At 39.1% G+C, this 16,954-nt stretch overlaps 1 protein-coding gene across 9 annotated transcripts in view; it reads left to right on the forward strand.

Moving 5' to 3' along the window:
• The window catches only part of FARP1 (FERM, ARH/RhoGEF and pleckstrin domain protein 1), a 145,063-nt gene that overhangs the window by 72,932 nt on the left and 55,177 nt on the right, over window positions 1-16,954 (forward strand). For all 9 annotated transcript variants that reach the window (XR_015744590.1, XR_015744591.1, XR_015744593.1 and 6 more), the window contains exon 3: window positions 12,086-12,190. Coding sequence is in view for 4 of the 9 variants with exons in the window: in XM_026708298.2 (XP_026564083.1) it covers window positions 12,086-12,190 (105 nt within the window). In the remaining 5 variants the exon portion in view is untranslated. The remainder of the gene's footprint in view (window positions 1-12,085; window positions 12,191-16,954) is intronic.

Below are 16,954 nucleotides of genomic sequence, written 5' to 3' on the forward strand. Positions count from 1 at the left end.
AAATATGTTTGGCTTTGACTTTGCTTGTCAGACAGTCACAAAAGGGGATCACATGACTCCAGGACACTGCAACCGTCATAAATGTGAGTCAGTTGCCAAGCATCTGAATTTTGATCACATGACCATGGGGATGCTACAACAGTCGTAAGTGTGAAAAACGGTTATAAATCACTTTTCTGAGTGCCATTGTGACTTTGAATAGTTACTAAATAAACAGTCAAAGACCACTTGTATTCGGTTTCAGACATTCAACTATTGGGGTGGGGAGGAATCAGAGGTGCTATTCAGCAGGTTCTGACCAGTTCTGGAGAACTGGTAGCAGAAATTTTGAGTGGATAACTGGTAAATGCCACCTCTGACTGGAGATTTTACAGTATCCTTCCCTTGCCACGCCCACCAAGCCATGCCCACAGAACCGGTAGTAAAAAAAAAAATCAAATTCCACCACTGGGGGGAACTCTTTTTTGTATAGACTTAGTATAAAATAAGACTGCTTGAAACAAAAGCGAAAGAAATGTAAAATAAGTGCTATGAAATACCTAATTAGGAGAAAGTTTGTGGGAATAAATCCTGGATTAGATATTTGTACATAAACCAGGTCTCAGCTGCCTCTGATCTCTTGGTCTCCCACCTGGAAAAAGCAGCCAGGACTCACAGTTTGGACTATTCTTCGCTTTAATCCAGCAACCAAAACAATGTAACAGCAAGTAAGGATATTTCCAAATAAAGCCAGCGCTGAGAGCCACTACCTCTCAGCACTTTAAATACCCTGGCTCCGCCCCTCCCACGCATCTAAGCTGCCTAACATCCGGTTCTTTGTTATACTAACATCCACCTATCTACAGCTCCCTTCACCCATGTGTTTACTATCCTTCCTTATTATCCTGTGATTGTGCCCAGATTACCCACCACCATGGCCATTCTCCTCCAAACATCAGCCACTGCTTGTCTCTCCTTCAGTTCTGGATTCAGTAGCTGCCACTCATTCCCAACCTGCTGCAATCATCCTGTCACTTCCTATGACATCATCCTAGTCTCTCCATAGGGGCATCTGGGGTGGCTACCATCAGCTGTAGTCTCCCTGTCACCTCCTGATGACATCATCCTAGTCTCTCCATAGGGGCATCTGGGGTGGCTACCATCAGCTGTAGTCTCCCTGTCACCTCCTGATGACATCATCCTAGTCTCTCCATAGGGGCAGTTGAGGTGGCAACAAGGTAAATAGCAGTTCTTCTCATTGTTGGGCTCTGGCGCATGTTGCAGCGTGTCCAGATCCTGATACCAAGTTTGTGTAGTTAATTAAATATGTGTCAATAAATTTTTGCAAATGGATCTAGTTTTCTGTAATATTAGAACATAATTTAGTAATCTGGAGAACTTGCAGTTCTTAATGAGCATTTTCTTGTCTTAAAGTATAGGTGATTCTTAACTTATGACTAGTCACTTAGCCCTATAGCATACAATTGGTTTATGTACAGATATCTAACCCATTGCTTAACAACCATGGCATTTGCTTAATTACCATGGATTCACTTAATGACCATGTTAATTTACTTAACGACTTCTACAAAAAATGTAAAATCAGATCAGTTGCATGATGACCCGTTTATTACTATCATGACTTATATGATGCAGTGAGCAGGCTCCATTATGGTTGTACTTCCTACAGTTTCCCCAGTGGCAGGTGATCAAAATTCAGGCACTTGGCAATTGGCATGTTATGATGGTTGTGAGGGTCCTGGAGTCATATGATTCCCATTGGCGACATTCCCAACCCAGCTTCCAACAAGAAAAGTCAATGGGGGAAGCCAGATTCGCTTAACAACTATGTTATTAAGCCACTGTGGTGGCATAGTGGTTAGAATGCAGTATTGCAGGGTAATTCAGCTCACTGCCAGTTGTTTGATCCTCACCGCCTCAAGGTTGACTCAGCCTTCCATCCTTCTGAGGTCGGTAAAATGAGAGCCCAGATTATTGCAACTTTTATTGATTTTTCTTGAGTGACTGATTGTTATAACACAATGTTCTAACTCTTTTTAGAAGGATAAAGTATCAATGGTGCAACAATACACTAAAATAAGACTGTAAAAGAACACCATTCATTTAAAATCAGAGTCCTTAAATGTAATAGCAGCAACAAGTGCAACAATAAAAGAATGGAGTAGCTACAGCAGTAAACTCTGCAGGAGATTAAAGGTGTTTTTACTGTGCAAATTCTGTGTACAGGAATGGGGGAGGGCATCGTAAAATGGATTTAACAGCTAACTCTTGAATATGATTACTTTTATGATAGCTAACATAGTTAAGAATTGATGAAACCGTAAGGTTCGAGAAAGCATAATTAGTGTAATTTTTGCCATATCATAAGCAGTTTTAAAAAGTGAGACAGGAAATAGCTTTTGTAATATTTTGCTCCAAAACAGATGCCTTAAAAAGAATATAGTTTAAGAAAATGCTGCCTTTTAAAGATTTAAAATTTTACAAGGCATTTGGTTCCTAAATGATGTCTCAGAAATACAATAAAGTCTGGATGCCAGAAACTATTTAAGACTGATATATCAAATTTGAATTGGATGTAAATTGAATCAAATTTATTTTTTAGCATAAATATAAATATACATGTCCCTTGTAGCTGTGACCTATTAAGAAAGAGAGATTGCAGATGTGGTGATACCTAATAACCACTGCAGTTTTCTTGGCAAGTTTTTCAGAAGTGCTGTACCATTGCCTCTTTCCTAGGGCTAAAAGAGAGACTGGCTCAAATCATCCAGCTGGCTTTGTCCCTAAGGCAGGACTAGAACTCATGGTTTTCCCCTTTCTAGCCTGGTACCTTAAACCCCTGTGCCAAACTAACTCTTTGGATGAAGGATTATAAGAATTGAAATCCAATATACTGTAACTGGTGGCCATTTGATTAGATGGGCAAGGCTGATAGATAGATAACTATGAATTAGAACTCTGTTCAGGAAGTATTCCAACTTGTTTGTTATTATATTATACAATATTAATATGGAAGCAGAATGATAAAATGATTTAATGCTGCTTTAGTTGATGGACATGTATGTGTTTATATAAAAAAATATCAAATAGGATAAAATTTAACATAAGTACAGCATCTTTCATTGCACTATAATGATGACGTTAATGCTTCAAGTTCAATCTGTTTTACTATACATATACTAATATTTGTATGCAAAATGCATAGTATTGTTTGTCCAAATAATTCACGAGCATTTATATATGAGCCAGGGGTATTTTTTTGCAAGTGCCAGTCCAGTCCAATTGGAACTGAATCAATTTAGAGTGCTTGATGAAGTGAATTATAGTAAAAACAATATAGTATTATAAACTGGACTTTTCCAATATTGCTTAGGATTTGGAAGCCTATTAGTATTAAGTCTAACTAATAATATGGTATAGGATTTCCTGCCTGACCAGGGGGTTGGACTAGAAGACCTCCAAGGATCCTTCCAACCAGTGGTGGGATTCAAAAAAATTTACTACCGGTTCTGTGGGCATGGCTTGGTGGGCCTGACATTGCTTGGTAGGTGTGGCAGGGGAAGGTTACTTCAAAATCCCATTCCCTCCCCACCCCACTAACCTGCTTTCCAGCTCCATTCTCCTGTGCAGGGCAACAAAAGAAGACCCAGCCGATCAGCTGGGACTCAGGAGGCAGCGAATAGATGGGGGCGGAGCCAGTCAGAGGTGGTATTTGCCGGTTCTCCGAACTACTCAAAATTTCCGCTACCGGTTCTCCAGAATCTGTTGAATATTACCTCTGTGTCCAACTCTGTTTTTATTTTATTCAGTATTATCTCAAGGGTGCTTTTGTCTTCAAAAGGCAACTGTTTTTTCTCTGAGGAAGAAACATTTCACTTCTCCATCCATCCATTTTCTTCTTCCTCAAGGAAAAAACAGTCCAGTGGCCTTTTGAAGAAAAAAGCATCCTTGAGACAACTGTGATCTGGATGACTGAGAATCTAATCTCTACAGACATTAATTCAGTATTAGCTTCTCACGAGCCACTTCGGCGTTACTATACAATAGCAATGCTCTAGGGGTAGCAGCTTGATTTTCTAGCAAGCTGATCTACTCTCAGCTGCTGAGTAAATACACTGTTCACAGGGTGACTCAAGGTTGAAAGAGGAGGAGGAAGAGGAGACGGGAAAAGAACTGCTTTGCAGCTGTTCCCACCACTTTAAGAGGCATCAACAGCAATGGCACACTTTCTGCAGTTTATTTGAATATAGCTCAGCTGAGGGGGAAAAAACAGTGGGAGGGATCAAGAAGTAATTAGAGGATGTTTGCACAGTTGCCTGGTAACCACACAAGTAATTCGAGTTTATTTGCACCTGCCCAGCCTCTCCAGCATTAACTGTTTCTCAGCACTTGAAAAGTGTTATTACACCATCATGTCAGGCATCTACCAATTTATGCAACAGTCGTAGGGTTACCATTAGAGTGTTCAGTCAAAAGTGTGTTTGACTAAACACTATAACAATACAGGTAGTCCTCAACGTAGGACCACAATTGGACCCAAAACCTACATTGCTAAATGAGAAATTTGTTAAGTGAGTTTTGCCCCATTTTACGGCTTTTCTTGCTATTCTTCTTAAGTGAATCACTGCGGTTGTGAAGTTAGCAACGTGGTTGTCTTTAAGTAAATCGGGCTTCCCCATTTGCTTGTCAGAAGGTTTGACAAGGGGATCAAATGACCCCAGGACACAGCAACTGTCTTAAATATGAACCAGTTGTGAAACATCCAAATGAGAATCACATGATTATGGGGAGGCTGCAAAGTCATAAATGTGAAAAATAGTCATAAGTCATTTTTTTCAGTGCCATTGTAACTTCAAATGGTCACTAAGTCAACTGTTGTAAATTGAGGACTACTTGTCAGCCCTGGAGGCCATCTTTTTCTTTGGATCTTCAGGGCTGCCACATTTAGTGCTGTGGGAAAACGGGAGGGGGGGTTGCATGGAGTTGGTGGAGATATATAGCCACAACATCATTCTTTACTCTGGGAGTCAAGGACGTTCAGCCTGCACCCTGGAGAGGCATAACTGGGGAACATCTCCAGTTGGGACGGTCCCCCAGGAGGCTTCCCTGAGGCCCAGAAGGCCCCAAAATGGAGCGTGGGGGGTACTGTGTGCCCCCTCCAGGCTCCATTTTTTTCTTTCCTGAGCCCCAGGGAAGCCTTCTGGGAGCAAAAACGCCCCCCCCAGGGGGTGCTGCAAAAAAGCCACGTCCACACAGTCACATGGTCATGCTTATCTAGCCACGGCCACTTAGCCATGCCCACAGAACCGGTAGTAAAACCATTTGAATCCCACCACTGGACTGGACCATGCGATGGACATGTGGGCGCAGGGGAAGGGACTTTGACTTTCCTTTGGGTGGGGAAAATCCGGGGGAAATTCAGATTCAGGTTAATGTCAGGGTTCCAAGTAACACCCCCAACCAAGTAAGATTCCAAGGCCGGCAGTTTCTCAAAGTTCCATTTTATTAGAGATTGGCAGGTCTGGGGAAACCCGAATCTGAAAGCCCTCGGGTTTTCCCCACCCAAAGGAAAGTCAAAGTCCCTTCCCCTGCACCTACATGTCCATCACATGGTCCAATCAATCCAACTTCCCAACTGGAGATGTTTCCCAGTCACGCCTCTCCAGGCGCACCAACTCCATGCAACCCCCCTCCCGTTTTCCCACACCACTAAATGTGGCAGCCCTGAAGATCCAAAGAAAAAGATGGCCTCCAGGGCTGACACTACCAGCGGTGTTATAGTGTTACAACGTATGTATCTAATCCTCTTTCAATGCAGGAGGATGGAAGAGTTGGAAGAGTTGTATTATATATAGTTAAAGAACAAGCTATAGTAAAAATATAAAGAACGTTTTGGTGCTTTTCCATCTTTTCAGTCTTTAGATGTGCATTGACCTTGTTTATTTTACATTGTGGAGGTCTTGAATTTCTTATCTCTGACCTCTAAATATAATTGTAGGTGCTATCAAGTAAAACAGTAATGTAAAAGCCATGTAGTGAATTGTTGCTTAGCTAGTATTTTTTTAAGTCAGTCAGCAAGGTAGATTCTGCTCCTATCCATTCTCCTCCAGATGCAGATAGTTGCATTAGCAGTAATTGATGGGCCTGTTTTCATGAATAATAGTGGAGTTGTACAGTTCTCATGTATATGTAGCTGCCTTGTTGTATTTAACTGAAAGACATCTCTTGCTGGTCACATCCACCTGACGCAGTAGAGTGGGGAGGCAAGGAGTATTGCGAGTCCCATTCCCTAAAGAATGTACATCTGGTAGGATCCAGAAAAAGGGCCTTCTCCATGGTAACTGCCTCTCTCTGGAAATTATCCCTCCAGAAATTAGACTGGTCCTCACTCTGACCCTCTTTCAGAAGAAGGCTCAGTAGTTTTGCCAGCAGGCCTGGGGAACCCAGAGTGATAGAGCCCATTAAATGGCTGATTTGAGTGTGTGTTATAGCCAGGGAAGTTTTTGGGGGGCGTTATTATTCTCATCTAGTTTCTTAGCTTTTAGATGATTGGTTGCTGTGAAACTTTCAGTTTGAAACAGAGTTTAGAACAGGAATGTTTTAAAGTTTCTTTCTTACCCCGTGCTTCTTTTGTTATGAAGTGTACCTTTCAGTAGTATTTTGCAGCTACTCAAGAACAAACTGACAGTTTTGACTCAAACTGCCAGTAAAATCCAAGGTTCAGTTGTCAAACCGAGTCTGCTTTTCCTTTAGGTCCTCACAGTAACATGCATAGAAGTCGCTTCTCCCATTTTTCCCACAACAATTCTGCGTATGTTGTGACTATGTGGAAAAAAAAAAACATTATTAGGTTCTTTCATGTCCTCAGCAGGATATTTTGGGGGGTGAGGGGTAGGGAGGTAATAAATGCTACTTCCTCTGACATTTAGGTTTCTGTACCAGCCTGATTAGTGAAAAATAGAATGATTACATGCAGATGAATGGAATTTGTATCAGCACCTAAGGGAGAAGTCAGAGGTCACCTCTTATCTCTAACTTATTTTCATGTTTATTGTAGCCTCTATCACGGTTCTATGAAAAGCAGGCCTTCCTTTTCCTTTCCCCAGCAATCTTTTGTTAGTACAAAATGTGATATGGAGTCATTTCTTCCATCTCATAGCTGCTATTTACAGGAAAAATATATTCATGATATTAAGCACTACATTTCATTTACACTCTCACAGCAGATGAAAAGGAAACCGATAAATAAACATATACATAAATCTACAGTATATAGAAAACCCAATCTGCATGTATACACATATACACAAATCTACAGTATATGAAGACCCTGACTGCTGAGGGCAATATGCTGACTCTGTAAAACCGCTTAGAGAGGGCTGTAAAAGCGCTTTGAGGTGAGTGGTATATAAGTCTAAGTGCTATTACTACAGAGAGAAACACAAACACGAGCATAGCAGAAGCAGCACCACTATATCTTGTTTATTATTTATCCGTAGTTCTGCATAGTCAGTGCTCTGTTACTTCCTCTAATAATTTAATTGCTGGGTTTAGATGACTGTTGTAATCATAGTAGAATCAATCAAAAAAGAAGTGAGACAAGAGAAAGATAGGCTAAGATCTAACCACAGAGAAATCATTTATGACCATTTAGTCAGGCTATTGACACACTATAAAATAAACTCACAGCACACAACACCCAAATTTTGTCCATCAGATGCATTTCGTGGGATAGGAATTAATGGGAAATTTCTAATGCCTCTTTATATTATGTTTGCTGCATAGATAAACTGAACTGAATGGCACTATTATATTATTCCCCTGAAGTTTCAGACTGTGAAATTCAATCTCAGGTTTTCCTAATAAACACTCTGAAACTTATTTTAGGTTTAGTGAAGGAAGAAGGAACGTAGCGTACTTTTGGAGGCCAGGGAGATACATTTCTTTTCAGTACTATCAGGAAATATTGAGGAAAGAAAAGAAAAACATCTTGTTTGTTGAAGCTGAATATGCTTGTTATGAAATCAGCACTTTTGGGGGAGGAAATAAAATGTTAAAAATAGGTTAATTGAAATTGTCCGATTGCTTCTTGGAATTTAACACATTTCCTTCCAACTAAAATGTAAAAATGTCACTTCATCTATTAGTGCAGAACTTCATGAGAATTATTACTGATCTCTGTGTTAAGGGAATCGCTAACATTACACAGATAAGGTAGCCTGTCTTCAGATGCCAAGTTCTGGGGTACCATTAAAGGGGAAAAACATTATTTTCTGTGATGGGCAACAGCAAAATGAACACCTCTCCACCCACTCCTTTTAATGTTAGTACCATTAGTGAGTGGCAAGCTTCATTTGATAATTTTTCAAGAAAGTATTTAGGAGATTCCTTTTCCATCTTTTCAGTCAAAGGCCTGCTGAAAAGGACTGCTGTTATTGACCTGAGGAAATTCCTTTGCCACTTCCAAATAAGAAAGAATACTTTTGAATATGCTCAGATGAGCCTTAATTATAAAATTCATATTGTTACTCGTTCTTCTTATTGTTTAGCAACTGATGGATAGACAGAGAGAAGTAAATTAGTTCCAGACTTTGAAGTAGATTTGGCCTTTGCATATCACAAGGCTAAGATTCCAAAAATATTTATTATCATTATTTAGGCTAATGATTAGGGGAAGGACTGGCAGAACCTGGGAGTGCAATTAAAGAGGGATCAGCATAGGATCTAACTCCTAGCAGGTGCTAAACTTAAGTTGAGAAATTTTCTGTGCCAGAGCAATAAATCAGTATAGTTAGACCTTCATGTGTGGACCTTATCTTTTGCGCATGACAAAGGATAGTATTACACATGTCTTTGTGAATCTGAAATTGTCCATATTTTATTTATTTATGAAATTTTGAAGCCATTCATCTCCCTCATAGAGGGGCTATTTCATATGACAATCCATTTATATAGCTTACTGTGTGCATTTCATTTTTTTACTGGTCTATAGTATATATGAAATTCCCCCATAATCCATTGATATATTCCTAAATAGCAATTAATAGTGTAATTAGAAATAAAGCCGGGGAGGGAGAGGGAAGGAGGGAGAGAGAGAGGGAGAGAGATGATGATGATGATGCAATAGCTATGAAAAACTTTGCTTACAAAATCTATCTGAAATTACTTAAGTGGATGAAAAGTTTCCTGAATATTTAATATGTTTATTGGTAGTTCAATCTGATCAAGTTCATGATATATTTTCATTTAGAAATCTTTTACTTGAAACAGATGATTTTAAAAAACTGAAGGTCATGTGTTATATCAACATTACAAGTTTTTTCCCTTCTGTCTCAATCCTTTCTTTATTAAAAGTTCACATTAAAGAATGTAGCACATACAATGCTGTCTAGAGTAATAGATTATTTGTTTATTGATCCGGAATTTCTTTAGGGCGAGTCAAACATTGAAAGTACTGTTTATTTATTTATTTTTATTTGTCAATTGCTTACAAGATAATAGGTATAAGTAAAAACATAGTTATGAATACATGGATACATATAAGAAAAAATATATATAAAAGAAACAATAGGACAGGGATGGTAGGAACGTTGGTGCGCTTATGCACGCCCCCTACAGACCTCTTAGGAAAGGGGTGAGGTCAATAGTAGACAGTCTAAGGTTAAAATTTTTGGGGTTTGGGGAAAAAAACAGAGTCAGGTAGAGTATTCCAGACATTGACCACTCCGTTAACTGAAGTCATATTTCCTGCAATCAAGTTTGGTGCGATTAACCTTGAGTTTGTATCTATTGTTTGCTCTAGTGTTGTTATGGTTGAAGCTGAAGTATTCACTGACAGGTAGGACATTGCAATGTATGATTTTATATACTATACTTAGGCGGCCTAGTTCTAGGTTTTCTAGGTCTAGAATTTAGGTCTAGGTATTCTGCAATTAGTAGAGGAGTGGAGAACTCTTCTTGTGAAATATTTCTGGACTTCCTCAACTGTGTTAATATCAGATATGTAATGTGGGTTCCATACTGATGAGCTGTATTCGAGTATTGGTCTAGCAAATGTTTTGTATGCTCTAGTTATTAGTGTAATATTACCAGAGAAAAAGCTATGTAAGATTAGGTTAACAGCTCCTTTTTGGCTATGTAGTTACAGTGGGCTCTAGCACTTAGGTCATTTGAGATGAGTACTCCAAGATCCTTGACAGAGTTTGGGTCATCAACAAGGTCTTGACTATTCAGCCTGTATTTTATTTTCTGATTTTATTTTATTTTTTGCCAATATGTAAGACAGAACATTTATTTGTTGAGATTTGAAGTTGCTATTTGTTTCACCATTCTGATACATAGTCAAGGTCTTTTTGAAGGGTAGCAGTATTGTCTGTGGTGTTGAATAGCTTTACATCATCAGCGAAGAGAATGCAGTTGCTCTTGATATGATCACATTTATGTAGAGTATGAAAAGAGTTGGTCCTAGAACACTGCCTTGGGGGACACCATTGTTGACAGGTACAGAATTTGATAGGACGCTGCCAATGTTGACCATTTGTTGTCTGTGATGTGCAACGAAAGAAGAATGAAAATCCTTATTCCAAGAGGGTGTTAAGGAGAAGGGAGGGAAGTCAGAACTAAGTACTGGGAATTACATCTGAACAAATTTATATATATCTCATCCAAGAAGCTTCTTCAGCTCTGGAAGGTGGAGAATGGAAAGATTTAAACTCCTTGCAGACAGCTGGCCAGTTGCATTCTTTTAGAGAGTCATTGAGGCTAGTTGGAGGTTTATCTGTGTTGTCAGGGTCACCTGAGTAATGCAAGTGGGCTGGAACCTTCTTGGAACAGTTGAAACAACTGTGTTGTAGACTGGAGATAGATGATGTTCTATCCCTCCCCTTCTGTTGAGAGAGGGCTGTTCAGTTTTGACATAGATGGCCTCTTTGACCCCTCTTTCAAACCAGCGGTCCTCTCTGTCCAGAATGTGGATTTTCCTGTCTTCAAAAGAGTGGCCTGTATCTTTTAAATGCAGATGGACTGCTAAATTTTGTCCTGATCAGTTTGTTCTCCTATGTTGTGCCATGTATTTATGAAGTGGTTGTTTTATTTCCCCAATATAGAGAACTGCATTGTACTGCATATGCCACATTGCTCAGTTTGTGTCTGAGTGTTTTATCCTTGAGATGGATACGTGTCTGCCTTAGTGTATTCTTTAATTTGAAGTGTGTACACACGTATGTTGTGCTGGCTAAAGATCCTCCCTGAGCTATTCCGATATTCATGCAACGTATGGAATGACAACATTGCTTTGTTTATTGTTCTTTGTCTGTTATGGAGGAGCTCCTGCTCCGGGTCTTTTGGGGGATTTAATGAAGACCTACTTGGGATAACCACACATTCTGAGGGCTTCCTTGATGTGTTTTAATTCTCTTTCTGTCTCATCTTTGCTGGTCGGCAGGCCTTCAGCTCAGTGGTATAGGTATATTTTGATAACTCCCATTTTGTGCTCCAGTGAGTGATGAGAATCAAAATGTAAATATTGATCTATGTGTGTGAGTTTTCTGTAAACTTCAATATTTTTTGTCTTTCTTAATGTATACTGCACAGTTCAGGAAGTCTAGACTATTTTGCTTAACATCTTCCCTTGTGAATTTGATGTATCTGTCCACAGAGTTGATATGTTTGGTGAATGCTTCCAGTTCCTGTGTTTTGATCTTGACCCAATAATCATGTGGGTATGTGTGTATGTTGTGTAAATTTCAAACCTAGAAATCAGTTGCCCCTTTCCCTCCCATTTCTTAAACAGAAAATAGTTACCTGGCAGCTGATGAATTAAATGTAAGAGCATGCAGCTAGATTATCTGGTGCCTTTTTGTCCACTTTTCAACGAACTTATTTCTATTATATCGTAAAGCAGAGACACCATAAAGCCTTCAGTACTTTGACATTCACTTAAAAATTGACTGTACACAGGAAAACACAATTTTGTTATGTACTTGCCTATATGTGAGAAGACAAAATAACTTGAATTTGAAATGAATTTTTAATGTGAGTTTTTCATTTTCGCATATAATGTATAATCTTTGTTTTTCAATAACAGCAAAGAGCTCCAGGAAAGATTTTATTGGATGCAGTCTGCAACCATCTGAATCTTGTTGAAGGTGATTATTTTGGCCTTGAGTTTCTGGATCATAAGAAGGTCATGGTAAGTAAAGATATTTTGCCTAAATCATCCCTCCCATGATATCATTTTATAATATTTTCATGCTCTTAAAAGTTTGCCCCTTCCTACCTTCCTTAAAATATTTTCTAGTTTTCTCACTTGAAAGCAGAGTAGATAAGCAAGAGCATATGATAAATATTCTTGTTTCCCAGCTCACAATCAATGAATCACAAATGTGCAATATGCTTGTTCATAAATAATATGCACATAAGTAGAGCAACTGTTTTAGATAGACTACAGAACTTACACTTGTTTTACTAAAATGTGTGCACATATCTATTGGATAGGTTTTTTATTATTTCAAGAACAAAACTCCAGTCTTCATGGAAAGATAATTAATTGTGGACTGAGTGATAGCTGTCCAGTTCATTATGTTTAACATTATGAAAATAACATCTGTTCATCCTTTTCTTCCTCTCTTCTGCTGGAAACAAATCTGTTGTACCTTGGCAACTGTTGTGTAAAGCTTTTCTAAGAGAGGTTCACATGCTACCACAGAGGAGTATAGTATGTGCTGTTTTCTTTCTGAGTTTACCATTTCTGCACCATTTCTTAACCTTGTAAAGCCTTCTACTCCTGTGCTGGGTACCCATGCCATTGTAACTGGTTTGTATTTTAGTTATTCTTTTCAGAAATTTGGCAGTGCGCACATTTTTCAGGGTGCCAAGTGTGAAGTTCAAAAACACAACATTATTAGAATGCCAAGAAACACCAAGATCTGTGTTTTTTTTAAATCTAAAAACTGGTTTTCCTCATATGAACATAAATGACTAAGGCATAAAAGTTTTTATTGGCTAACAAAAACAATTTTAAATTAATAGCCTTTTCCCTCACAATAATCAAAACACATTAATAGGCCAGAACTTAAACACATTTTTTTTGGTGGGTCCAGTGGCTATTTTTCTGAAATGAGGATTTGCTTTTAACTTGGTATAACAAAGAGCTATTCAAGTTTAACCTGAACAAATGTACAATTCTTTCAAGCCCTCTTGTTCAGGACAAAAGAGAGTTTTCTTTTTCTGAGAAAAAAGTTTGCCTTTTTACTATCTAGGAGTGAAACATATTTAACTCCATGGGAATCTGTGTGTATGTTGCTTCCACAAATACATTAATATGAGTGCAATATACAGTGATGTTTAAAAGTTTGTGAACTTTTTGAATTTTCAGTATTTCTCTATAAATATCATGTAAAAGTGATCTGTTCTTCACACAACTATTAAAAATAAACAAATGAGTCAAAAACATTATATTTGTTCACATTATATTTGTTCATATATATATGGTATTCAGCTTTGTTCGGGTATTTTCCCACATCATTATAGTTGTTCTTTTAAAGTTGTAGCAACGTTTCGGCAGAATCTCATCTGCCATCATCAGGCTTCTGTATTGTGTTCGTCTGTGAGTCAGACTATATATATCTGTGCTTCTCAGAGTATGTATATTTATATTTATATATACAAGCATACACTGCTCAAAAAAATAAAGGGAACACTTAAACAACGCAATGTAACTGCAAGTCAGTCGCACTTCTGTGAAATCAAACTGTCCACTTAGGTAGTAACACTGATTGACAGTCAATTTCACATGCTGTTGTACAAATGGACTAGACAACAGGTGGAAAGCATAGGCAGTTAGCAAGACATCCCCATAAAGGAGTGGTTCTGCAGGTGGTGACCACAGACCACTTCTCAGTTCCTATGCTTTCTGGCTGATGGTTTGGTCACTTTTGAATGCTGGAAGTGCTTTCACTCTAGTAGTAGCATGAGATGAAGTCTACAACCTACACAAGTGGCTCAGGTAGTGCAGCTCATCAAGGATGGTACATCAATGTGAGCTGTGGAAAGAAGGTTTGCTGTGTCTGTCAGCGTAGTGTTCAGAGCATGGAGGCACTACCAGGAGACAGGCCAGTACATCAGGAGACGTGGAGGCCATAGGAGGGCAATAACCCAGCATCAGGACCGCTACCTCCACCTTTGTACAAGGAGGGACAGGAGGAGCACTGCCAGATCCCTGCAAAATGACCTCCAGCGGGCCACAAATGTGCATGTGGCTGCTCAAACGGTCAGAAACAGACTCCATGAGGGTGGTATGAGGGCCCAATGTCCACAGGTGGAGGTTGTACTTACAACCCAACACCGTGCAGGACATTTGGCATTTGCCAGAGAACACCAAGATTGGCAAATTCGCCACTGGTGCCCTGTGCTCTTCACAGACGAAAGCAGGTTCACACTGAGCACATGTGACAGACGTGACAGGGTCTGGAGACGCCGTGGAGAATGTTCTTCTGCCTGCAACATCCTCCAGCATGACCAGTTTGGCAGTGGGTCAGTAATGGTGTGGGGTGGCATTTCTTTAGGGGGCCGTACAGCCCTCCATGTGCTCGCCAGAGGAAGCCTGACTGCCATTAGGTACAGAGGTGAGATCCTCAGACCCCTTGTGAAACCATATGCTGGTGCGGTTGGCCCTGGGCACCTCCTAATGCAAGACAGTGCTAGACCTCATGTAGCTAGAGTGTGTCAGCAGTTCCTGCAAGACAAAGGCATTGATGCTATGGACTGGCCCGCCCATTCCCCAGACCTGAATCCAATTGAGCACATCTGGGACATCATGTCTTGCTCCATCCACCAACGCCACGTTGCACCACAGACTGTCCAGGAGTTGGGGGATGCTTTAGTCCATGTGTGGGAGGAGATCCCCCAGAAGACCATCCGCCACCTAATCAGGAGCATGCCCAGGTGTTGTAGGGAGGTCATACAGGCACGTGGGGGCCACATGCACTACTGAGCCTCATTTTGACTTGTTTTAAGGACATAACAAAGTTGGATCAGCCTGTAGTGTTCTTTTCCACTTTAATTTTGAGTGTAACTCCAAATCCAGACCTCCATGGGTGGCTAAATCTGATTCCCATTGATAATTTTTGTGTGATTTTGTTGTCAGCACATTCAACTATGTAATGAACAAAGTATTTAATAAGAATATTTCATTCATTCAGATCTAGGATGTCTTATTTTTGTGTTCCCTTTATTTTTTTGAGCAATATATCTATCTATCTATCTATCTATCTATCTATCTATCTATCTATCTGGTATTCAGCTTTGTTCGGGTATTTTCCCACGTCATTATAGTTGTGCTTTTAAAGTTGTAGCAACATTTCGGCAGAATCTCATCTGCCATCATCAGGCTTCTGTATTGTGTTCATCTGTTCACCAGACGAACACAATACAGAAGCCTGATGATGGCAGATGAGATTCTGCTGAAACGTTGCTACAACTTTAAAAGCACAACTATAATGTCATGGGAAAATACCCGAACAAAGCTCAATACTATATAGATATAGATATATAGATATAGATAGATATATGTTGGTGTGTGGCAAAAATATGTCAACCTCTTGGAATATCAACTTATTTGAAGGAAAATTAGTCAGTTATTTTTAATCAAAGTGATGATAATCAGGTGTGAGTATGTGAGGTCTTCATGAGCCCAGGTAATGTCTAAAAAGTAGTGGTGCACTTGCATTGGGAAATGTTGGTATTCATGTGACTGTCAGCAGGGCAATACTGAATAACGGAGGTGAGCATAGCAAGACTGCAAGGAGAAAGCTACTACTCTATAAAAAGAACATTGCTGCCTATCTCCAGTTTATGAAAAAAACCCACATGGATTAACAAGAAGGCTATTGGAAGAATGTTCTGTGGATAGATGAGACAAAAATAGAAATGTTTGGCTTAAATAAAAAATGTTATGTTTGGTGAAAGGCAAATACTGCATTCCAGCAGGAGAACTTTTGCCCATTTGTGAAACATGATGGTGGCAGTATCATGGTTTCTTTGCGGCCTCTAAACCAAGATGGAACTTTGAATTCTGAATTGTGCCAATCAATTCTACAGGATGTTCGTAACTGAAGCTCAAGAAAAAGTTGATCATTTAACAAGACAATGACCGAAAACACACAAGTTTTATAAAAGAAGCAGAAGAAAGTTAATGTTTTAGAATGTCAAATCAAAATCCTGATCTTAATAATCCTAGAAATATATTGTTGAAGGATCTGAGGCCAGTAATTCATGCAAGGAAACCCACCAATATTCCAGAGTTAAAGCTAGACTAAAATTCCTCCAAATCAATGAAGGACTAATCAAGTATTTTCAGAAACTTCAACTAAAAATTTCTGAAAATACTTGATTAGTCCTTCAGTTATTGCTGACTGAGTGGGGCACAGTTACTAAAAGCAAAGTTTCTCATTATTCTATCTCAAACCAATATGCAGCTTTGGATCATTTTCCTCAATAAGTAAACAAATATAATGTTTTTGACTCATTTGTTTAATCATTTATTTAATTTTAATACTTGTGTGGAGAAAAGATCGTGCTATAATTATTTTGGTGTGAGTTTTGGAAAATATCACTATTGTTGACATGTTTTTTCCTCTGAAAATTCAGTTTAATACAGTTTATATCCTACTATGTATATGATTGCTCCTGGAGTTGTAATCCAGATTTGTGTCTCCTGTCCTGGTTGCACTCTGTCCAATGAAATTAGCTGTCTTCACCTTCATCTTAAAATAGGGCTATGAAATCTACCCAGAAAAAATTAGGATGATTGCCAGATGCAGTATCGATTGATCATCCAAATTTATACAGATCTGGTAAAATGATGCAATCCTGGAATGATTGGGTTAGAAATTAAACTGTGGAGCTGTTCTTTCTTGTTTTAGCTGCATCAGTGATTATATCTTTTCTTTTTCCC

Source organism: Pseudonaja textilis, chromosome 8 (genome assembly GCF_049901715.1).
Source record: "Pseudonaja textilis isolate UNSWEBS1 chromosome 8, rPseTex1.2, whole genome shotgun sequence".
Taxonomy (NCBI): Eukaryota; Metazoa; Chordata; class Lepidosauria; order Squamata; family Elapidae; genus Pseudonaja; species Pseudonaja textilis.